The sequence below is a fragment of the Scyliorhinus torazame genome, chromosome 1, assembly GCF_047496885.1.
Source record: "Scyliorhinus torazame isolate Kashiwa2021f chromosome 1, sScyTor2.1, whole genome shotgun sequence".
NCBI classification, from domain to species: Eukaryota; Metazoa; Chordata; class Chondrichthyes; order Carcharhiniformes; family Scyliorhinidae; genus Scyliorhinus; species Scyliorhinus torazame.
The window spans coordinates 49061538-49087800 of record NC_092707.1 but is presented as its reverse complement, the minus strand read 5'-3'; the positions used below and the strand labels follow the sequence as shown (position 1 = coordinate 49087800).

The following is a 26263-nucleotide window of genomic DNA, read 5'->3' as shown; positions in this document are numbered from 1 at the left end:
GCCAAGGATAGATCTGGGGACTACAAAGTAAAAGGTGGGAAGAGAAGCCATTTTTTGTGAGGGCCACGAAGAATCCAACACGAGTTTCAAGGACACAAGAAATAACATTTATTTACAATAACATATATATACATAACAGCAGCAACCTCACTTGCTGCTTACTCCTTCCTGCTAGTTCCAAACTGGCCAGCCTTATTTATACAGGGAGTCTGCTAATGATTTCTCCGCCCCCGTCATTGGGGAAGTTCATACTCCCACAGGATTGTGGGATTGTCATTAGTCCCCAGCCAATGGTAAGCAGGCAGGTTATAACATTCTTCCCCCCCGAAATCCAAGGAACCCACCGAAGACCCTGACCAAGGAGGGCGTCGGACTCGTTTTGCCGCAGGCCGGACACCATTTGCACGAGGCGTTGGATCGGGCGGCGTGTAACGAGACGGAGACTGGCGCTTCCGCGATGAATGGCGTAACGGTTGTACATCCACTGCCCGTGGGCCCGAGGATTCCCCCTCTGATGCGTCCTGTGTCTCCATCTCGGAGTCAGAGTCTGCTGCCTCTGTCATCTCAGCGTCTCTATCTCCGCGCGGTTCTGTAACGACCTGCGCAGGCTTTGAGTGAGGCACCAGAGGAAGATTGCGAGGACTACTTCCCATTGTCTCTGGTCTCAGCGGCTGTAGAAATTAGCTCCGGGGGCGGGGAATCTTTGGAAAGGATAGCCTTCTGGACCGAACGTGGTCTACATGTTTGCGCTGGAGACGACCCTGGGCTTGCACCTGGTAAGATATAGGGCCCATTTGGCGACAGATTACGCAAGGGGCCCACTGGGCACCACCTGCAAAATTTCGAACGAACACTGGATCACCGGGCGCAAACTGCCAAATTGGCCGATGCAGAGAAAAACCCTGTCCCTGCCGTTCTTGTGTGCGGCGTACCTTTGCACCAATGTCCGGGAAAACCATTCTAAGGTGGGTGCAAAGTCTCCGGCCCATTAGGAGTTCTGCAGAAGCTACCCCAGTCACCGCATGGGGGATGGTTCTATATGAAAACAAAAAGCAAGCCAGTCTCGTGTCCATTGACCCGGAAGACTGCTTTTTTAGGCCTCGTTTTCTCCGCTGCAGTCAATGTGCAGGAGGCGAAAGCTATCGGCCGCTCGCCCCCGTTCTGCATCTTGTGGGACTGGACTGCCCCAATACCATAAGGGGATGCATCACATGTGACGAGCAAAGGCTTTCCAGGATCATAGTGGGTTAGTAACCCAGACGACGACAATTGTTGCTTTACCCGCCGGAAAGCGGTTTCTTGAGGCTTACCCCAAACCCAGGTGTGATTTTTCTTTAGCAGAAGGTGCAACGGGGCCAGCGTAGTTGCCAGATTGGGGAGGAACTTCCCGTAATAGTTTATGAGACCGAGAAAAGAACGAAGATGCGAAGTGTCAAGCAGGGCGGCGGCCTGTTGAATCGCGCGCACCTTCTCTGCGACGGGGTGCAAACCTTCACGGTCCACCCGATAACCCAGGTAGACTACATCCTTCGCCTGAAAGACGCACTTTGTGCGACGTAAACGGACTCCAGCCTCCGAAAAGTGTCTAAGGACAGCCTCCAGATTTTCCAAATGTTCCTGCTCTGACGTCCCTGTGATCAAAACGTCATCTAAGTAGACAGCGACACGCGGTAAACCTCTCAAAATGCCCTCCATAACGCGTTGAAAAATAGCGCAGGCAGAGGATACTCCAAAGGGCAACCGTGTATATTCATACAGGCCCCGGTGTGTATTAATCGTTACATATGGTCGGGAGACAGGGTCAAGCTCCAACTGTAGGTAGACGTGACTCATATCTAATTTTGTGAATGAGAGTCCACCTGCAAGCTTTGCGTAGAGATCCTCTATGCGAGGCATTGGATATCGGTCGAGTTGGGAAGCCGTATTCACTGTAAGTTTATAGTCGCCGCACAAGCGAACAGTGGCATCTGGCTTCATTACAGGTACAATTGGTGCTGCCCAGTCAGCGAAACGGACGGGCCTGATAATACCCAAAGTTTCCAAACGAGTGAGCTCCCCTTCTACCTTCTCGAGCAAGGCCTGGAAATAGCGCGGCGTGGCTCCTGGTTCGACTTGGATATGGGCTACGGCCCCTTTTATTTTCCCCAAACCGGGCTGAAATACATCCGGGTATCATCCCAGCACCAATCATCAGTCAACCCTCCAGAAACTGTTTGGAGGATGTGCTGCCACTGCAAGCACAAATGGCGCAACCAGTCCCGACCCAACAGGCTGGGCCCATGGCCGCGCACCACGATAAGTGGGAAACACCCCTCCTGGCGTCCATAAACAACAGGGACCATCGTAGCTCCTGCGATGTACAATGGTTCCTCCGTGTAGGTGGCCAACCTGGCCTGTGTGTCGGTTAATGTAATGGTCTGTATACCCTGCTTGATGCGGTCGAATGTCCTCTGGGCGATCACGGAGACCGCTGCGCCAGTGTCCAACTCCATCTCGAGCGGGTGACCATTGACCCGTACTGTCACCTTAATGGGGGCCACACGGGGAGCTGCCACACCATGCAGCTGCAGGCAGTCTTCCTCTGTCTCCGCGTCCTCAGGAGTAGTCGCCGCAGGTTCATCCACATGATAGGTACGGCCCCTGGGCTGGTCCCAGTTTCGGTCAGAATGACGGCGCTTCTGGCGACCCCATGACCGGCGTCCATGACGGGGTCAGCGCCTACAAGTCTGACATGGACATGGCTCCTCATCCATTGGTTCTGGAGAAGGCTCCCTTCGGGGAGGAATGTCCGACGGCCACTGGCATCGATCCGGACGTCGTCTCGCCCAAGGTACCGCAGGAGTGCGGGGGGACATTTTCGGACGGAAGGGGTTGTGCCCCAAGGCATGCACTTCCATTCCCTGTATCTTCTGCACTCCTCGTTCTGCACTCTCTCGGGACAATACTATTTGAATGGCCTGTTGAAAAGTCAATGTTGGCTGAGCTAACAACTTTCTCTGGGTGGCCGCATTGTTAATACCGCAAACCAAACGGTCGCGTAACATTTCTGACAAGGTCTCACCATAGTCACAGTACTCCACAACCCTGCGTAGCCTGGATAGAAAATCGGCAAGGGATTGTCCTGGGGTCCTCTCAGCGGTATTAAACCGGTAACGTTGGACTATCGTGGACGGGGATGGGTTAAAATGCTGCCCCACTAAATTCGCAAGTTCCTCAAACATTTTGGTGTCCGGCGCAGCTGGGTACATAAGGCTCCTAATCACCCCAAACGTATGCGGGCTGCAGGCGGTGAGCAATATGACCATCTGGCGCTCGTTTTCAGTGATATTGGTTCCCCGGAAATAGTAACGCATCCATTGTGCATACTGGTTCCAGCTTTCCAGCGCAGCATCAAAAACATCTAAACGTCCGTACAGAGGCATGGTGTAATAGAAAACAACTTCCAACCTGTATCCAACAAAATTCCAGGGAGGTGGCTTCAGCAGTGTATACAGCTATTCACTTTAACCCTCGTCGCTAGTTTTGTGAGGGCCACGAAGAATCCATCACGAGTTTCAAGGACACAAGAAATAACATTTATTTACAATAACATATATATACATAACAGCAGCAACCTCACTTGCTGCTTACTCCTTCCTGCTAGTTCCAAACTGGCCAGCTTTATTTATACAAGGTGTCTGCTAATGATTTCTCCACCCCCCTTATTGGGGAAGCTCATACTCCCACAGGATTGTGGGATTGTCATTAGTCCCCAGCCAATGGTAAGCAGGCAAGTTATAACACCATTCCAGCTGATTCTCTGGTTCCGACTCGAACTGGAATAAGGATGCGAGTGGAGTCCACCCAGCTGGATGACATCGATGCGGTGTTGCTGAAGGATGGTTTGGTCAATTATGTCAAAAGCTACAGTCGGGTTGAAAAAGAAAGGAGGGATAGTTTATCGTAATCACATAGGATGTAAATTGTGACTTTAATGTTTTGTTACTGTGGCAGAGTAAAAACGTGATAGAAATAATTCAAACATATATTCAAATTAATTACACATTTTTAATCTACAGAATGCGGCATTGCAACAAACCCCAGTTTTGACACCTATGAAATATTAAACTCTCAAGTTTTTATAGATAAATGGCAATAAATATTCGCACCATACAAGTGCCTGGCAATGACCATCTCCCCTTGTTAGATTCTCTCATGACATTCAATGGCATGACCATCAATGAAACCCCCACCATTAAACTTTGGACCAGAAACTGAACTGAACCAGCTACACAAATATTGCAGCTCCAAGAACATGTCAGAAATTGTGAATTCTGTACCAAGTACCTCCTTACTGTGCGTGGTTGCCTGGGTGAGTGCAGCCCCAAGAAGCTTGACACCATCCAAGATAAAGCAGCCCGCTTGATCAGTACTCCATCAAGTAACTTAAACATTCATTCCCTCCACCACGGGTACACAGTAGCAGCAGTGTGTATCATAAATAAAATGCACCACAGCAACTCGCCAATCCTACTTTGAGAGCACCTTCCAAACCTGTGACCTCTACCGCCTGGAAGGACACAAGGGTAGCAGAAGCATAGGATCAACATCACTTGCAAGGCCACCTTCAAATCTCACATCATTCTGACTTGGAACTGTGTCATTGTTCCAAGGTCAAAATCCTGAAACTTTCTCCCTAATAGTACTGTGTATGAGTACAACACATAGACTCCAGTAGCTTCAGAAGGCAGCTACAGCACCGCTCAAGGGCAATTAGGGATAGTCAATAAATGCAAGCAAGGCCAACAACATGAGAAATAGAAAAGTGACAATGTTCACCGCTCTTTCTCCTTCCCAACCAACATTTGGCAAAAACTAATTGATCAAAAGAGCACAGGTCTAGATGTATGCAGTTATGGGACTCAATCTGAATCTCCACTGACATTCATCAAATTTATTTGCTAGTCACTTAAGTTCTGTCAATAGGGGCTGCTAAAAAGGGAATATTTCATTGAAATTATTTTTTTAAGTCCATTTGCAACTTGCATTTTCTTGAAAAATAAAACTACATGAACGAAAAGTCTTTTTTTTTTTTTAAAATGTCACCATAATATATTTAAGTATTGATTCTCTCTTCAATAACCATTTTAATTACTCTGCAACATCATTGCCAATAAATGTACTTTACTCCAAAACATCAATGACTTGCAGAAGATCTAATATCACTTAAGGTAAATAAAGTATAACTGTACTCAAAATGTATTAATTGCAGAAGGATTTAATTTCTATAGTTGCTATGAAAGGGAGCCACACATTATTATGCATGATTGCATAAAAAGTAGATTAATGGAAGTTATCCATATTTCAATTCTGTTATTAGTTATTATCACGCATCTTTAAAAGAAATGCAACAGCTAACTTGTCATTTAAATTAATTGAGAAAGCTCAAAGATTTATTTTTCTCTTGACGTTTGCAGGATCCCTTAGAGAAAAATCAAGGGGATATACCTTTTTGCTAAAAAATGGAATAGAACGTTTAACTTACAAAAATGTAGTGTTATGCTTGTGGTCATACTTAACGTTAAACGGGCAGCGCAGTGGCACAGTGGTAGCACTGCAGTCTCACGGCGCCGAGGTCCCAGGTTCGATCCCGGCTCTGGGTCACGGTCCGTGTGGAGTTTGCACATTCTCCCCGTGTTTGCGTGGATTTCGCCCCCACAGCCCAAAGATGGATTGAACACGCTAAATTGCCCCTTAATTGGAAAAAATTAATTGGGTACTCTGAATTTCCCTCTGTACCAGGCAACATCCTGGTAAATCTCCTCTGCACCCGCTCCAAAGCCTCCACGTCCTTCCTATAATGCGGTGACCAGAACTGTACGCAATACTCCAAATGCGGCCGTACCAGAGTTCTGTACAGCTGCAACATGACCTCCTGACTCTGGAACTCAATCCCTCTACCAATAAAGGCCAACACTCCATAGGCCTTCTTCACAACCCTATCAACCTGGGTGGCAACTTTCAGGGATCTATGTACATGGACACCTAGATCCCTCTGCTCATCCACACTTCCAAGAACTTTACCATTAGCCAAACATTCCGCATTCCTGTTATTCCTTCCAAAGTGAATCACCTCACACTTCTCTACATTAAACTACATTTGCCACCTCTCAGCCCAGCTCTGCAGCTTATCTATATCCCTCTGTAACCTGCTACATCCTTCCACACTATCGACAACACCACCGATGTTAGTATCGTCTGCAAATTTACTCACCCACCCTTCTGCACCTTCCTCTAGGTCATTGATAAAAATGACAAACAGCAACGGACCCAGAACAGATCCTTGTGGTACTCCACTTGTAACTGAACTCCATTCTGAACATTTCCCATCAACCACCACCCTCTGTCTTCTTTCAGCTAGCCAATTTCTGATCCACATCTCTAAATCACCCTCAATCCCCAGCCTCCGTATTTTCTGCAATAGCCTACCGTGGGGAACCTTATCAAACGCTTTGCTGAAATCCATATACACCACATCAACTGCTCTACCCTCGTCTACCTGTTCAGTCACCTTCTCAAAGAACTCAACAAGGTTTGTGAGGCATGACCTACCCTTCACAAAGCCATGCTGACTATCCCTGATCATATTATTCCTATCTAGATGATTATAAATCTTGTCTCTTATAATCCCCTCCAAGACTTTACCCACTACAGACGTGAGGCTCACCGGTCTATAGTTGCCGGGGTTGTCTCTGCTCCCCTTTTTGAACAAAGGGTCCACATTCTCCAGTCCTCTGGCACTATTCCTGTAGCCAATGATGACATAAAAATCAAAGCCAAAGGTCCAGCAATCTCTTCCCTGGCCTCCCAGAGAATCCTAGGATAAATCCCATCAGGACCCCGGGACTTATCTATTTTCAGCCTGTCCAGAATTGCCAACACCTCTTCCCTACGTACCTCAATGCCATCTATTCTATTAGCCTGGGTCTCAGCATTCTCCTCCACAACATTATCTTTTTCCTGAGTGAATACTGACGAAAAATATTCATTTAGTATCTCGCCTATCTCTTCAGACTCCACACACAACTTCCCATCCCTGCCCTTGACTGGTCCTACCCTTTCCCTAGTCATTCGCTTATTCCTGACATACCTATAGAAAGCTTATGGGTTTTCCTTGATCCTACCTGCCAAATACTTCTCATGTCCCCTCCTTGCTCGTCTTAGCTCTCTCTTTAGATCCTTCCTCGCTACCTTGTAACTATCCATCGCCCCAACTGAAACTTCACACCTCATCTTCACATAGGCCTCCTTCTTCCTCTTAACAAGAGATTCCACTTCTTTGGTAAACCACGGTTCCCTCGCTCGCGCCTTCCTCCCTGCCTGACCGGTACATACTTATCAAGAACACGCAGTAGCTGATCCTTGAACAAGCTCCACTGATCCAGTGTGCCCAACACTTCCAGCCTACTTCTCCACCTTATCCCCCCCAAGTCACGTCTAATGGCATCATAATTGCCCTTCCCCCAGCTATAACTCTTGCCCTGCGGTGTATACTTATCCCTTTCCATCATTAACGTAAACGTCACCGAATTGTGGTCACTGTCCCCAAAGTGCTCTCCTACATCCAAATCCAACACCTGACCTGGTTCATTACCCAAAACCAAATCCAACGTGGCCTCGCCTCTTGTTGGCCTGTCAACATATTGTGTCAGGAAACCCTCCTGCACACACTGTACAAAAAACGACCCATCTAATGTACTCGAACTATATCTTTTCCAGTCAATATTTGGAAAGTTAAAGTCTCCCATAATAACTACCCTGTTACTTTCGCTCTTATCCAGGATCATCCTCGCCATCCTTTCCTCTACATCCCTAGAACTATTTGGAGGCCTATAGAAAACTCCCAACAGGGTGACCTCTCCTTTCCTGTTTCTAACTTCAGCCCATACTACCTCGGAAGAAGAGTCCCCATCTAGCATCCTCTCCGCCACCGTAATACTGCTCTTGACTAGCAGCGCCACACCTCCCCCTCTTTTGCCTCCTTCTCTGAGCTTACTAAAACACCTAAACCCCGGAACCTGCAACATCCATTCCTGTCCCTGCTCTATCCATGTCTCCGAAATGGCCACAACGTTGAAGTCCCAGGTACCAACCCATGCTGCCAGTTCCCCTACCTTATTTCGTATACTCCTGGCATTGAAGAAAATCGAACCAAGTGATTGGGACAAAGTCCAATCACTTGGAACCAGGTACAGGACCCGCCCTGAAAGGCGGGAAGCCCCTGGGGACTATAAGAATTGAGCCCCAAGTTCAAGGCGCTCTCTCTTCACTCGCTCTTCACTCTTGAACAGCCGCTCAAAACTGTAAGTCTTACTTCAACGCTCACTACGAGATAGGCGCTCCTAGCTACCAATCTGTACCAACTTCGAATCCCGCAGGCTCAGAACCCGAACAAAAGGCCATTTGTTTCCCTGACCTGGTGGGCCAGTTCCAAGTTAGGTATTGGCCTGTTAGCTGTAGAAGTAGCTTAGACGTAGAATTTGTACATGAGTAGTGATTACTGTGTATAATAAACGTGCTTTGATTTAAATCTTACAAAGCGGTGTATTGGATGATTGATCATTACTCTGACTTGAACCACGTGGCGGTATCATAAAGGTACCTGACGACTCAAGAGCAAAGGTGATAAAACAGAGCAATTAAACTAAGGCAAAGTTAGCAACACATGTAAATATACTGTAGAATAAATGGCAAATGTAAACTAGAAGTTTACAAATTGCTGCCACAATGTGAAAAACTATTTAAAATGCAATTTTAACAAGAAAATTGATTTATTTTTTGTAACTATCAATTGAAAAAATTTGTTAACTCAAAGTCAATTGAACCAGTCAATTTGATTGAAAATGGGAAATTGAAATTGCAAGTTAGTAGCAAGTAAGATAAGCTGCATTCTTTATCATCCATTTATTATTTGTTAACAAATGTGTTGACTATATTATAGCAGTAGCAGTTTGAAACAATTCAAAATCTCAATTAGCGCAGCAAAACATACAGCAGTATGATTGTCAACAAATTTCATCATTGTCCTTCTTGTGACTTTGTCCCCACGTCCTCTAACTTCTGCCATCAGCCTCTTCACATTGACACTTCCCTCGCTGCCTTAAAAGCCTCCTATAAATCGGCTAACAGCGGTGCTTTAGCTCCTTCCAAATGCCTTGTTCTGCCCCTTCACCGTCCTGCTCTGCCTCCATCAATCGAAGACTATATAGCTATATATTCAAGGAGAATTACACAAATATATGCTGCAACTATGATTGTATCTCAGCTCAATTAAAGGATGAAATTCAATGTTTGAATGGATGAATTATTAGATTCAACTTTTGTGGAAGTTTTCTTTTATACGTTTTTGCCTACTGGATATTGTGATAATTAAAATATGTAATTTTCCCACAACATTTATTGTGAAAAAGGGTGGCAAGGTGGCGCAGTGGTTAGCACTGCTGTCTCGCGGCACCGGGGACCCGAGTTCAATTCGGGCCCCGGGTCATTGATGGATGGAGGTTGCACATTGTCCCCGTGTCTGGGTGGGTTTCACACTCAGAACCCAATGATGTGCAGTGTAGGTGGATTGGCCACACTAAATTGCTGTTTAATTGGCAAAAAGAATTGGGCACTTTAAATTTAAAAAAAAACATTTATTGTGAAACTGTTTAAAAATGTACAACGTTTCTCAAAAATATCAAAACAAAGGCAAAATCTCAGAAGTGGGGATACTGTGAAACTACTGTGTAAACTGAAATTAATCTATATACCTTTAATTCTACATATAGAAGATTGATATAATTCTGTCTGCAGGTTTGGGTGTGATTTCAGGTTCATCAAGTAACAAGGTTTACACATAACAATGGGCAAATTCAAAGAAACCCCCCCTGAAATTGCTAAAAAAAATTGCTCTGCACCTGCAGATCCAAGCCTTACAAACAAAACAAAGAGGCAGCAGATTCGAAATACACATTATAGGGTACAATTACACATTGTGTACAATTGAATTCTCAACTGGTCGACCCATGAATGGAGTCAGCCCCCTACGAACAGACAGCTGTGATTTTGATATCCAGGTCTCATTTGATTGCAAGTGGCAAACTGTGGACAGACCTGAGGTAGTTCGGCAGATTTCGGCCATGAACATGTCAGATGGCTGGGATTCCAGCAGCAACTGCAGTTAGGTCCCAGGAGAGCATTGGGGAGGCAAGGATGAGGGAGGTGAGTGGTGTTTTTACTTACATTTCCAGTGGCTCTATGAGTCTATCCTCAGTGAATTTCCTGGGACCCTGTCAATTGCTTCACTGGCTCAGGAGGAAACTGGTGCTCTGCACTACCAGTCCTGCCAAAAGTGGATAAGAGCTGCATGGCAGGCACTGACAATGTGGCCATGGTGGCCCAGAATGCCTGCCAGAACAAACAATATTTGCTATTCTACTGCTGACCCTATAAACTCCAGTAAAGTCAGTGATCGAAGGCACTAATTGACACAATTATATTACTATGGATTTCTGGGACCTATATAATCAAAAATCGCAATTTAATAATGGACAGTAAATAACTTTCATTTGCACCTTTCATGTCCTTGAGATATTTGCAAGCATTTGACAGCCAATAAATATATTTGAAATGCACTGGGGAAACAAGGCAGCCATGAGTTGTATGATTGGAGAATGAGTTTTTGGCAGTGCACCTGTTCTTCTTTGAATCATGTCAAGAAGTCTTTTATGTTCAGCCAAAAGATCATAAAGTCTAGTCTGAAAGACAACACATCCCAATAGCGCAATACACCTTCAATATTGCATTGCAACGTCAGCCTAAATTGTGTGTTCAAGTCTGTGGAGTGGAGAGGATCTTGTGCGACTCAGAAGCAAGAGTGGAGCCATTCAGCCAATGTTGACACCTATTTGAAATGTACTTAACTATTTGTGCTGGGATCAAAAAAAACATTTGTTCAAGTTTTCACTGGCTTTTTGAGCAATGAGATCATACTGTACTCACCTGTGTAATTTGAATTTGGAAAGTGGTATGAGGATTACGGAAATGAGTCTTGTAATGCTTAATAGCTTCATCACGCCTATTGAAACCGTTTCGACAGCGGTAGCAGTGCCAGTGCGCTCCTTTAAATTTTTTTTCTCCTTTGATAGTTCCAACGATGTCACAGTGGTTACAGCAGCGAATTATCTTCAAACCTAGTAAATATGAAAAAGGAACCCTTTAAGCACCTATTAGGAAGTGTTACATAAATTTCAGTAAAATTCAAAGTGAATCATTAAGTTAGGTGCAAACTTGTAAATAAATGAAACAGTCCGTCTTCCCATAATTTTGCCCGTAAAAACCTTCTCATGTTAAGTGAGTTTGATTACTCTTTAGCTAGTTCCTAATGAGGGGGTGGAAGGCAACACAACTACACATTTATTTGCAATTCAACCAGAGAGCAATCTCACTGAATAATATGTTAAGTTTGAGAAATGAAAGCATTCTGTTATCGCAAATTTAATCTAATATTGGGGGTTTAAGTACATTGTTGAGTTGACCATAAGAAGCTTTATTCTAAATGTGTCAAATACTGTAATCAACTCAGGAATGCCTCGGGCAGATTAGATGCAAAAATATTCAGTTCCTCAGTAAGGGATCACATCATTTTGAATATCATTTTGCAGCTGTATATTGAGCACTATTAATGTTTATTCCTTTCCCAGTAGTATTTTTAAAAAAATGTATTTTATTACACACATGTATCAAAACAGGTTACAACAAATAAACACACAGGAAACATACTTCCCAGCAATTAAGTGCAGAGGATACTGGAAGTCTGCAGAGGGATTCAGATAGGTTAAGTGAATGGGCTAGGGTCTGGCAGATGGAATACAATGTTGACAAATGTGAGGTTATCCATTTTGGTAGGAATAACAGCAAAAGGGATTATTATTTAAATGATAAAATATTAAAACATGCTGCTGTGCAGAGAGACCTGGGTGTGCTAGTGCATGAGTCACAGAAGGTTGGTTTTCAGGTGCAACAGGTGATTAAGAAGGCAAATGGAATTTTGTCCTTCATTGCTAGAGGGATGGAGTTTAAGACTAGGGAGGTTCTGCTGCAATTGTATAAGGTGTTAGTGAGGCCACACCTGGAGTATTGTGTTCAGTTTTGGTCTCCTTACTTGAGAAAGGACGTACTGGCACTGGAGGGTGTGCAGAGGAGATTCACTAGGTTAATCCCAGAGCTGAAGGGGTTGGATTACGAGGAGAGGTTGAGTAGACTGGGACTGTACTCGTTGGAATTTAGAAAGATGAGGGGGGATCTTATAGAAACATATAAGATTATGAAGGGAATAGATAGGATAGATGCGGGCAGGCTGTTTCCACTGGTGGGTGAAAGCAGAACTAGGGGACACAGCCTCAAAATAAGGGGAAGTAGATTTAGGACTGAGTTTAGGAGGAACTTCTTCACCCAAAGGGTTGTGAATTCCTTGCCCAGTGAAGCAGTAGAGGCTCCTTCATTAAATGTTTTTAAGATAAAGATAGATAGTTTTTTGAAGAATAAAGGGATTAAGGGTTATGGTGTTCGGGGCGGAAAGTGGAGCTGAGTCCACAAAAGATCAGCCATGATCTCATTGAATGGTGGAGCAGGCTCGAGGGGCCAGATGGCCTACCCCTGCTCCTAGTTCTTATGTTCTTATGTTCAATCAACTATACAGACTGTACAAATTTGTTCCCCTTTATCACCCTCCCCCTGCGACGAACAGCTCCTCAAACACAGTAACAAACATCCCCCAACAGGAAGTTGTACAGGTCACCCAACCAAGCCGCTACCTCCGGTGGCGATGCCGACCGCCACTCAAGTAAAATTCGCCGCCATGCAATCAGGGAGGCGAAGGCCATGACATCGGCCTTCCTCCTTTCCATGAGCACCGGCTTCTCTGAAACCCCAAATATCGCCAGTAAAGGGTCTGGGCCCACCTCCTCCTCCATTATCCTGGCTAAGACCGTGAACACTCCCGCCCAGAATCTTCCCAATTTTTCGCAACCCCAAAGCATTTGCGCGTGATTCACTGGCCCCCGCCCACACCACTCACACACATCTGCTACCCCTTGAAAGAACCCACTCATCCTCGCCTGAGTCATATGCACCATCTTAAACTGTATCAGGCTCATCCTTGCACAGGAGGTCCTGTTTACCCTACGGAGTGCCTCACTCCATACTACCCCAATTGATCTCCCCACCCAACTCCCCTTCCCATTTCTCCTTGATCTTCATCACCCGCTCGCCTCCCTGCTCCCCCAGCCACTTGTATGAATCCCCAATTGTTCCCTCCCCTTCCACTTCTGGAATCTGCAGTCGCTCCAGCAGGCTGTATCCCGGCAACCTAGGGAACCTCCTCCAGACCTTTCACGCAAAGTCCTTAACCTGCAGATACCTGAACTCACTCCACTTCGGCACCTCTACCATCTCCCTTAGCTCCTTCAGACTGATAAACTGTTCCTCCAAATATAGATCCTTCACCTTGGCCAGCCCCACTTCTCTCCATCTCCTGTGTACACTATCCAACACCCCCAGCTCAAACCAATGATTCTTGCACTGCGGTATTAGCACCAACATCCCTTCCACCCTAAAATGACTCAACTGATTCCATATCTTCACCATGGACTGCACCACCGGGCCCCTTGAATGCCTACTCGAAGCCATTGGCAACGCTGCCGTCACCATAGCCCTCAAACTAGATCCCTTACAAGATTCCTCCCCACCCTCGGCACCTTCCCTGCCCATACAAAGTCCAAAATGATTGTGTTCAATTTCCGAAAGAAGGCCTTTGGTATAAAGATCGGGAGAGCTTGAAAAATAAACAAGAACCTCGGCAGAATATTGGTTTTCACCACTTGGACTCACCCCGCCAACGTCAAGTGCAGTGTATCTTTAAGATCCTCCCTGGCTTCCTCCACCAGCTTCATTAAGTTCCACTGATGGAGCCCCGTCAATTCCCTTGCTACCCGAATCCCCAAATACCTAAACCTATCCCTCGATACCTCCTAAAATGTCATTAGTACTATGACAACCCCTTGAGGAACATTTTATCATGTGTATCATCTTACTAACATTGTCTTTTCGAAGATTGCTTTTGCTGTATCCTTAAACCCAATACTCGTTTGTGAATTTGAATCATTTCACAAATTACACAACTTCTACCTATAGTTATTTTAGGAACAGCATGAAATGACTACTTAATGCTAATCAAACAGGAGAACATGCAAAGCAAAACTGCATGCAAATTTCACACTGAAGCAGAGTTACTCTCATCTCTGGAAAATTTTAAAATATGCAGCTATGTGGCTAACTTAAAAGTCCATTTTGATGTCCATGTGTGCACAATATGCAGTGATGTGCTCATAAAGTGCTCTATTGGCAAGTAGTCAGAGAGCAATTTAAGATCTGAAGTTCTGGAAGATCAATGCATTTTAGTAGTATCATCTGCGACTTGGGACATATATTTTGCGCATTCAAGACCAGAATGAGCTGTGACAGGACTAAATATTGTACCATTTGGCTATGTATCTATTCAATCCCCAACACAAACAACATTCCTTCTCCTTGGTCACTGTCTGAATATGAATGAAATTGGATTGGATTGGATTGGATTTGTTTATTGTCACGTGTACCGAGGTACAGTGAAAAGTATTTTTCTGCGAGCAGATCAACAGATCATTAAGTACATGCGAAGAAAAGGGAATAAAAGAAAATACATAATAGGGCAACACAACATATACAATAGTTCACAACCTTCATGCCCTATCTGATCCCAAGATGAGCTTCCAACTACATATCTGTTCCATCAAAGACTTCTTGCTTCCTCCTCTGTAAAATGATCTCTGCTTCTACGTCCTGTGGTAAATCATTCTACCCTTTCAGAAATGTCTCATAATTTCTCCTCACTCTGTGGTAATTCTAAATTGATGCTGCCTTTGTAGACGACACTCCAATCAGGAAAGAATCAGACCATAAGACACAGGAACAGAATTAGGCCACTCAGCCCATCGAGCCTGCTTCACCATTCAATCATGGCTGATATTTTTCTCATCCCCATTCTGCTGCTTTCTCCCCATAACCTCTGATCCCCTTATTAAGTCAGCTTATCAGCACCACTGCTCATTTTTACAACCTCCATTAAGTTTTTTCTCAACCCTCTCTACTCCATTGAATATAGTCTCTATACCTTGAGCTTTAACTCATAACTACAGTTTTTCATTCCTGGTTTCATCTGTCTGTTAAGGCTTTAGTGCCCTTAAGGAACAGAAACTGCACAGTGTTTACCCAATAACCTAATCAGTGTCTGCACAAACATGTCATAAACGTTATGCCCTTGTGCTCCGATGTTACTATTGGTGAAATCCAAAATGCAATTACTCTTTCAAGGAACTGGGTTTATGAAGTTGGGCATTTCAGTTACTCCACACCATTCAGCATCTTTAAATTCAATGTACACTCCCATTCTTTCTATTACCAATATCTTCTCAACCTTGATTTGCATCTGTCACTTGCATGATCAGTCACTAGTGCTTTCCTAATGTTTTCAGTAGTATCAATTTTATCATGTGTTACATTTTAAGTTTGTTTAATTTAAATTTCTCTACTTTATATGGAACCCTATACTTACATGCATCTTCTTTTTGCCTGAAGGATCAGGTGTGGCCATTCAGCTCTCTACAAACTACAGCAATGAGTGTTTGTCAACAAAGACCTCTGCAAGTCAAAAGTCCTAGTTAGTTTGTGACCAAAAGTCCTAGTGTACGGGAAGTTGTCGTTGCCACACTCCTATGCTGCGTGAAACCTGCACTGTATATCAACAGCACATATAGGAACTGGAGAAATTCCATCAAATACACCTCCACCACATACTCAAAATTCAATAGGCAGAATATCAACAAACGCTACTATCCTATTGGGAGCATGGGAACTCTTCAGCAAATCCCACTTGATGAAGAATCTTTGAACCTCACCATATTTGTATTTCGGGTAGGCAGATATAGTTGCCTCCATATGCCCGATGGGATCTCCACTGGCAATGAGGTCTTCCAACATTGTATGGAGCAACTCTCTACAGGACAACCCTGCGGAATCATCAATGACACAGAGTTGTACTATGCAAGAACATGATGCAGGCCTTTGTATTAGGGGAGATGATGGCGCAGTGGTATTACCGCTTAACTAGTAATCCAGAGATCCAGGGTAATGCTCTGGGGACCCAGATTCAAATCCCACGGCAGTTGGTGGAAACCACTGTCGATTGTCATAATAACCCAATGCCCTTTAGGGAAGACTCACAGCAATGTGGTACACTCGGAGTTGTACTCAACTGCTACAAAAAGAAAGAAACCGGATGGACCACCCGGGATTGACCGCCGCACCAAAACGACAAGAGCAAACCCAGCCCGGTCAACCCTGCAAAGTCCTCCTTGCGAACATCTGGGAGCTTGTTCCAGCTTGTGCCATGCAACAGTTTGTTGCAACAGACTTGTCAAGCAACAGTTCGACTTAGTCATACTCAGGGAATCAAACCTTACAGTAGATGACCCAGACACCTTCACCATTCCTGGGTATATCCTGTGCCACTGACATACAGACCTAGCAGAAGTGAAAACAGAGTGCCATAGAGTGAGGAGGAAGCTGCCCAGGGAGTCCTAAACATCGCCTCTGGATCCCATGAAATCTCTTGACACCAGGTTAAACATGGGCATGGAAACCTCCTGCTGATTACCACATAACAACCACCTCAGCTGATGAATCAGTACTCCTCCATGTTGAACACTACACTAGGTTGCAAATGTACTCTTGGGTGGGGGACTTCAATGTCCATCACCAAGAGTGGCTCGGTAATACCATCAGAGACTGAGCTGGCTGGGACCTAAAGGACATAACAGCACGTGGTGAGGGAATCAACAAGAGTGAAACATACTTGATCGCATCCTCACCAACCTACCTGCTGCAGATGCATCTGTCCATGATAGCATCTCTAAGAGTGACCACAGAATTTGTGGAGATGAAGTCCTGTCTTCACATTGAGGATACCCTCTATCGTGTTGTGTGGTAAATGGGATAGACTGAAAGCAGATCTAGCAGCTCAAAACCAGCCATCCATGACGTGCTGTGAATCATCATCAGCAGCAGAATTGCACTCAACCACAATCTGTAAGCTCATGGCCTGGGATATCCCCCATCTACCATGGCCACCAAGCCAGGGGATCATCCTTGGTCCAATGAGGAGTACAGGAAGGCATGCAAGGAGCAACACCAGGCATACTTAAAAATGAGGTGTCAACCTGGTGAAGCTTCAAAATAGGACTATGTGCATGCCAAATCAACAAGCAACAAGTAATAGAAAGAGCCAAGTGATCCCACAACCAACAGATCAGATATAAGCTCTGCAGTTCTGCCACATCCAGCTGTGAATGGTGGTGGACAATTAAACTCACTGGAGGAGGAGGCTCCTCAAATATCCCCATCCTCAATGAAGGAGGAACCCAGTACATAAATTTTAGATTTAGATTTGTCGCGTGTACTGAGGTACAGTGAAAAGTATAGTTCCGCCTGACGGAAGGATCTGGAAGAGGGCAAAGCCTCGGTGTGAGGGGTCTCTGACAATGCGGTCTGGCTTCCTGAGGTAGACAGAATCAATGGGAGGGTGGCAAGCTTGTGTGATGCACTGGGCTGAGTTCAACACACTCTGCAGTTTCTTGCGATCTTGGGCCGAGCAGTTGCCATGTCAAGCTGTGATGCAGCCGGATAGGATGCTCTCTATGGCACATCTGTAGAGGTTTGTGAGAGTCGATGCAGACATGCCGAATTCCTTTAGCTTCCATAGGAAGTAGAGACGTTGTTGGGCTTTCTTGACATGAGTGGACCAGGACAGACTGTTGAGATGGTGACCCCCAGGAACTTATAGCTATCGACGATCTCCACTTTGGAGCCATTTCTGTAGATGGGGGAGTGTCGTACTACCCTTCCTGAAGTCAATGATCAGTTCCTTGGTTTTGCTGACATTTAGAGAGAGGTTGTTTTGGTACACCATGCAACCAAGTGATCTATCTTGTTTCTGTAGTCTGATTCGTCATTGTTTGAGATACGACTCACCACAGTCGTGTCATCCGCAAACTTATAGATTGAGCGGAGTTAAATCTTGCCACAGTCGTATGTGTATAGGGAGTACAGTAGAGGACTGAGCACAAAGCCTTGCGGGGCCCTGGTGTTTAGGACTATTGTGGAGGGGGTGCTGTTACCTATCCTGACAGTTTGCGGTCTGTTGGTGAAGAAGTCAAGGATCAGCTGCACAGGGGGGGTCAAGTCCAAGATTGCAGAGTTTGTTTATTAGTCTTGTCGGGATAATGGTGTTGAAGGCGGAGCTGTAGCCTAGAACAGTAGTCTGACGTAGGTGTCCTTTTTGTCAAGGTGTTCGGGTGTTTATTGTAGGACCAGGGAGATAGCATCTGCAGTGGACCTGTTGTGGCGATAGGCGAACTGCAATGGATCAAGACTGTCTGGGAGGCTGGCGTTGATCCGTCTCATGACTAGCCGCTCAAAACATTTCATGATGACAGATGTCAGGGCCACCGGTTGGTAGTCGTTGAGGCACGCTACCTTGTTCTTCTTTGGTACTGGTATCATGGTGGTCTTCGCAAAGGAGGTAGGAACCTCAGAGTAGAGAGGTGAGGTGCTGAAGATGTCTGCGAATACACTGGTCAGCTGGTCTGCATTAAATTGTTAAAATAATGACCTAGACCCTCAAAATGGGGTTATTCAGATGTCCTCAAAATTGTTGCGTTCATTGCGAAAATTTGTGTGTCCACTGAAGGTTCATATCATACTGTTAGGACAAGGTTTTTTAATATAACTTTCAAAAGGTTATCAACCTCAAAGTGTAAGTCAGTTTCTCTCTGCAAAGATACTGCCTTCCAGTGTTTCCCACGTTCTTTGATTCTATTTCAGATTTCCGACAACTAATGCTTATCAATGTTTTCTGAAATTTATCATCATTTAAAACTCATTTGGTAACTTCTTTTCAATGATCGTACAATGTTTTTATATAGCTTTACTTTCAGAAAATAAACAGTAAGATAATATCCCTGGGAAAACTGAACAAATTAGGTACTGTAGTTAAAGTGATAGAGTCAGCAAATTTGTAACACTCTGCTTGACAACCTGCTTTTGAACTTGCTCTTCCACCACTACAATAGGTCTTGCGAGTTCATTTGTCTTATTTCTTCTCAGAATTCTTCCTAGACCAGGCATTACTCCTGGGCCGTGATTCCAAGCTTGCTTTGGACGATGTAGCAACAATCAGCACTTTAGGCTCATTTCATTCTCCTTCTGAACTCGAATTGTGTCTGAAGAGAGTGTTTGATCTCTAACATTAGATCAAAGCACTTGGTGGTATCGATGGTTACGTATAGCTCATTGGCTTCAATATGTAAATGAACCTGGTGACAACCTGACCCTGCGCCAATTCTCCAAAAGGCAGTCACCATTACAATCATTTTCTAATGCCTCTTAAATTCTGTGGTCCAATTTTTCAGCTGCCATTTTATCGTTCCTATAAACAAGCTGAAAATTATGTGCAGCCAAGAAGGCAGGTGACCTTCTCAAAGTCTGCTACAAATATCACTCTCCAAGTTGGCTATGATCCAGAGGAAGGTGGCTGACCTCTGCTAGACAGTTTCCTACCAGCTCAGCTGAAAATAGGAACTGAACTGTGTGGGAGAAATAAAAAGTGCATCACTGTCACTCTATTGGTACTGTGCAATCATGCTCTCTCAAACTTCAAGAATTATCAGAAAATCATACACAAGATTATAGATTTTAAAAGTTCCAGAAAATTAGTAGTACAATTGTGTGTTCCATAATGGGTTGGAACAATATCCTCAAATCACCGGTTGTGAAGCACAAATTCCTATTAAAAGCGATAAATTAGTTGCAGTTGACAATGAAAACACTCCCGGCGGACTTGTACAAAACATTTGCGACAGCACTGGCCCCGCACCTGCAGGAGATGTTCACAGACTCGCTAGCGAGGGGCACACTGCCACCTACGCTCGCACAGGCCTCAATCTCACTGATACCCAAGAAAGATGAAGACCCAACGGAATGTGGGTCATACAGACCCATCTCACGGCTGAATGCAGACGCCAAAATACTGGCCAAAATCCTAGCCAAAAGGCTAGAAGACTGCGTACCAGAAGTGGTCGCAGAGGACCAGATGGGTTTTGACAAAGGTAGGCAGCTAATCTCGAACATCAGACGCCTGCTAAACGTGATAATGACCTCATCCGGGGAGAGAACTCGAGAGATGATCGTCTCCCCAGACGCAGAAAAGGCCTTCGACAGGGTCGAATGGAAATACCTCACAGAGGTGCTGGAGCGGTTCGGGCTTGGAACAGGGTTCACCTCCTGGGTAAAACTCCTATACAACGCTCCCATGGCAAGCGTACCGACCAACAACACCAACTCCCGATACTTCCAGCTGCACAGGGGCACCAGACAAGGATGCCCACTGACCCCGCTGATGTTCGCTCTAATGATCAAACCATTAGCAATTACTCTCAGAGCAGCAAAAAGCTGGGGGGGGGGATCCAAAGGGGCGGCAGAGAGCACAGAGTCTCACTCTATGAAGATGACCTGCTCCTCTAAATATCGGACCCACAAAGCAGCGTGGACGGAATCATCACGCTCCTGAAAGAGTTTGACGCCTTCTCGGGCTACAAACTCTACATGAGCAAAAGCGAGATCTTCCCGGTACCCCCACAAGGAGGGGGGGCAGCACTAACGGGACTGCCGTTTAAACAAGCCCGACACAAATTCCGCTACCTGGGGATCCAAATAGCCCATGACTGGCAAGAGATCCACAAATGGAACCTCACCAGTCTGACAGAGGAAGTCAAAAAGGACCTGCAAAGATGGAACACACTCCCACTGTCCCTCGCGGGGAGAGTCCAGACGATCAAAATGAACATGCTGCCCAAGTACCTCTTCCTACTTAGATCCATCCCGATCTACATCCCCAAGGCCTTTTTCAAAGCACCAGACAAACTAATCATAGCGTTCATATGGGAGGGGAAGAATGCTAGGATCCCAAAGAAGGTCCTACAAAAAACAAAGTCCGGGGGGATGGGGGGGGGGGGGGGGGGGGGGCTAGCTCTCCCAAACCTACAATTCTACCACTGGGCGGCGACGGCTGAGCGAATAAGGGGATGGATCAAGGAGCTAGAAGACAAGCGGGTGCGCGCGGAGGAGGCCTTAGTGTTGGGTGGGGTTACTGGGTTATGGGGATTGGGTGGAGGTGTTGACCTTGGGTAGGGTGCTCTTTCCAAGAGCTGGTGCAGACTCGATGGGCCGAATGGCCTCCTTCTGCACTGTACATTCTATGAAGCCCGTATGAGTAGGTTCTTCCCGGAGGTGCAGGTTAGATGTGAACAGTGCCAAGGAGGCCTGGCCAACCACGTCCACATGTTCTGGTCTTGCCCCAGGCTTTGGGGGGGGGGGGGTACTGGACAGCCTTCTTCGAGGCAATGTCCAAAGTGGTGGGGATGAAGGTGGAGCCATGCCTGAAAGTAGCGGTCCTGGGGGTTTCGGACCAGCCAGATCGATTCCTGGGAGGAGGGCGGACGCCCTTGCCTTTGCCTACCTGATCGCCCGCCGTAGAATCCTGTTCTGCTGCCAGTCAGCAGCACCACCCAAAGCTGCAGACTGGCTGTCCGACCTCAGAATCTCTCCAAATGGATCTCTCCAAATGGAGAAAATCAAATTCGCCATCCGAGGATCAGACAACGGCTTCCACAGAATGTGGAAGCCATTCACCCAACTGTTCCGGGACCAGTTTGTGGCCATTGAACAAGCAGAAGAATAACCTGGCAGCCATGAATCAGGGGAAAGTAGCCAAAGCACGAGAGGGAGAGATAGGCCGGGAAGGGGAGGGGGGAGACAGCTACACCCAAGAGGGAAGAAAGGCGAACCACGAGGGGTGAGGGGGGGGGGGGGGAAGCGCGAGACGACAACGGCAGCGAAATCCATCCGGGAGAAGCAAGTGACCCATTTGAGTATTGCCCTCTGTAATTTTTTCTCCGGCACCCAAATGTATATCTACCTCCCCAGTCTCCACCCCCCCGCCCCCCCACAAACAGATGCCTACTTATGTGTTGCCAATGGTACAGAATTGCTGCTGTTGAGCTGGTGCATAAAACCTTACCAGTTACTTTATTTTATTATTTATTTCTTTTTTATTATTACTTTTGTTTTGGTATGTTTGTGTGTGCCCTTCTCTTCTATATACATATAATATACAAATATATATATATATATATATATGTACATAACGGTAAATATACTTTGTTCAAAAACCCAATAAAAAACATTTATACAAAAAAAATAGGGGTATGGACTATTGACAGTTTTGCTGTACAAGTTCCTGGAACTATTTTACTTCATTAATTTCTTAGATATCTTAATAAACATCCCACTGCTGTTGTTGAGACATATCATGAGTTGAAAAAAGTGCTGTTTACAATTTGAATAACTAATGTGGCAAAAAGAATTCTAGCCAGATGCTTAGACCTTGGTATTTATGTGAGGGAGGGAGTAGGGGCACATGTTTGCAGGTGGAAATGCTTAATGCTGGGAATACATAGGTCCTCCGAATTTAACAGCAAGACCTCTGATGCTCGATCAATGACTCCAGAAGTGAGACTGGAAGACAATTGAAGGCTTTATTGAACTAGATGTTTCCCCCAGCAGCACAGGTACAGAATGCAGCTGCTAGGGAGACATAGACTCTTGCACTCCGCCTTACTGGGCGGAACCAACAGGCAGGCTGCACCAGTGATCTTCCTGTCTCAGGTACCTCCCACACCAATGATCTTACAGCCTCAACCTAGGTACCGTAATACCCCTAATACCGACTACCACATTCACCCCCGTTTTAAAAAAAGAGAGAGTCCGGCGGGGATGGTGGTCTTGCGTCATACAGTGGTAGAGGTTATGGCGGTACAGTGTTTTGCCTTATTACATGTCACAACTATTTACAGTATTTATTTTACATGTACATCAGAATGAAGCAATTAGTTGATCGGGGGCCCTGGTCGTCCTCTGTGATCGTCGCAGTTTCGGCGGTGGTGCAGGCGCCGGCTCGGGCATCCGTGTCTCCGGGAGCGTGACTTTGGCTTCTTCGGTAGCTTCATCACCCCTGGGTGGGACCAGTGGAAGAACCGATCCACCTGGAAAGGGGGCAGCCGTGGGGTGCGCCGGTGGGAGGGAGGGTGGGGATCCAGTGGGCACCAGGTCCCGTAGGGAGACCGTATCCTGCCGGCCGTCGGGGTACGCCACGTAGGCATACTGAGGGTTAGCGTGAAGGAGATGGACCCTCTCTACCAATGGGTCCGACTTGTGCACCCGCACGTCTTTGCGGAGCAGAATGGGTCCAGGAGCTGCCAGCCAGGTTGGGAGCGAGGTCCCGGAGGAGAACTTCCTAGGGAAGACAAGGAGACGTTCATGAGGTGTTTCGTTTGTCGTGGTACACAGCAGTGATTGGATGGAGTGGCGTGCATCGGGAAGGACCTCCTGCCAGCGGGAGACTGGGAGATCCTGGACCGTAGGGCCAGTAGGACAGTCTTCCAGACTGTTCCGTTCTCCCTCTCTACCTGTCCGTTTCCCCAGGGGTTATAACTGGTCGTCCTGCTCGAGGCGATGCCCTTGCTGAGCAGGAATTGACGTAGTTCGTCGCTTATGAAGGAGGACCCCCTATCGCTGTGTATGTAGGCGGGGAAACCGAACAGGGTAAAGATACTGTGGAGGGCTTTTATGACGGTGGCTGCGGTCAATCGGGGCAGGGGATGGCAAATGGGAACTGGGAGTACTCGTCAATCACGTTCAGGAAGTACGTGTTGCGGTCGGTGGATGGGAGGGGGCCTTTGAAGTCCATATTGAGGCGTTCAAAGGGACGGGAAGCCTTTATCAGGTGCGCTTTCCCTGGCCTGTAGAAGTGCGGTTTGCACTCCGCGCAGATTTGGCAGTTCCTGGTGGCGGTCCTGAACTCCTCGAGGGAGTAGGGCAGGTTGCGGGACTTGATAAAATGGAAGAATCAAGTGACCCCCAGGTGGCAGAGGTCCTCATGGAGGGCCCGGAGTCAGTCCATTTGTGCGTTGGCACATGTGCCGCGGGATAGGGTATCAGGAGGCTCGTTTAGCTTCCCGGGACGGTACAAGATCTCATAGTTGTCGGTAGAGAGCTCGATCCTCCACCGTAAGATCTTATCGTTCTTTATCTTGCCCCGCTGCGCATTATCGAACATGAAAGCTACCGACTGTTGGTCAGTGAGGAGCGTGAATCTCCTGCCGGCCAGGTAATGCCTCCAGTGCCGCACAGCTTCTACTATGGCCTGGGCCTCCTTTTCAACGGAGGAATGACGGATTTCTGAAGCATGGAGGGTGCGCGAAAAGGCGGCCACGGGTCTGCCCGCTTGGTTGAGGGTGGCCGCCAGAGCTACGTCGGACGCGTCGCTCTCGACTTGCAAGGGAAGGGATTCATCGATTGCGTGCATCGTAGCCTTTGCGATGTCCGCCTTTATGCGGCTGAAGGCCTGGCGGGCCTCTGCGACAGGGGGAAAACCGAGGATTGGATTAGTGGGCGGGCCTTGTCCGCATAATTGGGGACCCACTGGGCGTAATATGAAAAAAAATCCCAGGCAGCTTTTCAGGGCCATGGAGCAGTGGGGAAGGGGAAACTCCTTGAGGAGGTGCTTGCGTTCGGTATCTGGGCCTATGACTCCATCATGCACTACGTAGCTGAGGATGGCTAGACGGTTGGTGCTAAACACGCATTTGTCCTTGTTGTAGGTTAAGGGTTTTTTGCGGTATGGAGGAATTTGCGGAGGTTGGTGTCATGGTCCTTCTGGTCGTGGCCGCAGATGGTGATATTGGCGAGGTACGGAAACGTGGCCCGCAAACCGTACCGGTCAACCATTCGGTCCATCTCCCGTTGGAAGACAGAGACTCCATTTGTGACACCGAAGGGAACCCTTAAGAAGTGGTAGAGCCGCCCATCTGCTTCGAATGCAGTGTACTGGCGGTCGCCCGGGCGGATGTGGAACTGGTGGTAGACGGATTTGAGGTCCACCATGGAAAAGGCCTTGGATTGTGCAATCTGATTGACCAGATCAGATATACGTGAGGGTACGCGTCGAGCTGCGTATACCTGTTGATGGTCTGACTATAATCGATGACCATCCTGTGCTTCTCCCCGGTCTTTACAACCACTACTTGAGCTCTCCAGGAGCTGTTGCTAGCCTCGATAATACCTTCCTTCAGTAGCCGCTGGACTTCCGACCTATGAAGGTCCAGTCCTGGGCACTGTACCGTCTGCTCCTGGTGCCGACGGGTTTGCAATCCGGGGTGAGGTTCGCAAAAAGGGAAGGCGGGTCGACCTGGAGGGTCGCGAGGCTGCAGACAGTGACGGGGGGTATGGGGCTGCCGAATTTAAAGGTTAAGCTCTGGAGGTTGCATTGGAAGTCCAATCCCAGGAGCGTGGCAGCGCAGAGGTGAGGGAGGACGTAGAGTTGGTAATTTTTAAATTCTCTTCCCTGGACCGTGAGGTTCGCAACGCAGAACCCCTTGATCTCTACAGAGTGAGACCGGAGGCCAGGGAGATTCTTTGGTTAACTGGGTGTATGGGAAGGGAACAGCGCCTTACCGTGTTGGGGTGTAGGGAGCTCTCTGTGCTCCCAGAGTCGATCAGGCAGGATGTTTTGCGCCCGTTGATGAGCACGGTCGTCGTCGCGGTCGACAGTGTTCGGGGCCGAGACTGGTCCAGGGTCACTGAAGCGAGTAGTGGTAAAAGTTGAGGATTTTCCTCGGGCGCTGTGTGGTCATCTGAATCGGGGTCCTGAGACTCCAGCCAAGATGGCGGCACCCACAGGTCACACAAGTCTGGGGGTGGGCAAGATGGCGGCGCCCACGCATCGCACGTGGTCCCGGGGGAACAAGATGGCGGCGCCCGGGGCCCGCACGTGGCTCGGGGAAATGAAGATGGCGGCGCCCGCGGCCGGCACATGGCCCGTGGAGTGAATTGTGCTGGCGGCCCCGGTTCACCCCCGGAGACAGTGGCGACCGCCCGGGCCTGGCATATCGCCACGAAATGGCCCTTTTTGCCACAACCTTTGCAGGTGGAGGAGCGGGCCGGGCAGCGCTGTCGGGGGTGCTTGGCTTCC

General features: G+C 47.0%; 1 protein-coding gene across 6 annotated transcripts in view; it reads right to left on the bottom strand.

Annotated features, from left to right (window-relative positions):
• The window catches only part of LOC140402449 (uncharacterized), a 134008-nt gene that overhangs the window by 47221 nt on the left and 60524 nt on the right, over positions 1-26263 (bottom strand). For all 6 annotated transcript variants that reach the window (XM_072490284.1, XM_072490421.1, XM_072490439.1 and 3 more), the window contains one exon: positions 11023-11213. In XM_072490284.1, the coding sequence (XP_072346385.1) occupies positions 11023-11213 (191 nt within the window). The remainder of the gene's footprint in view (positions 1-11022; positions 11214-26263) is intronic.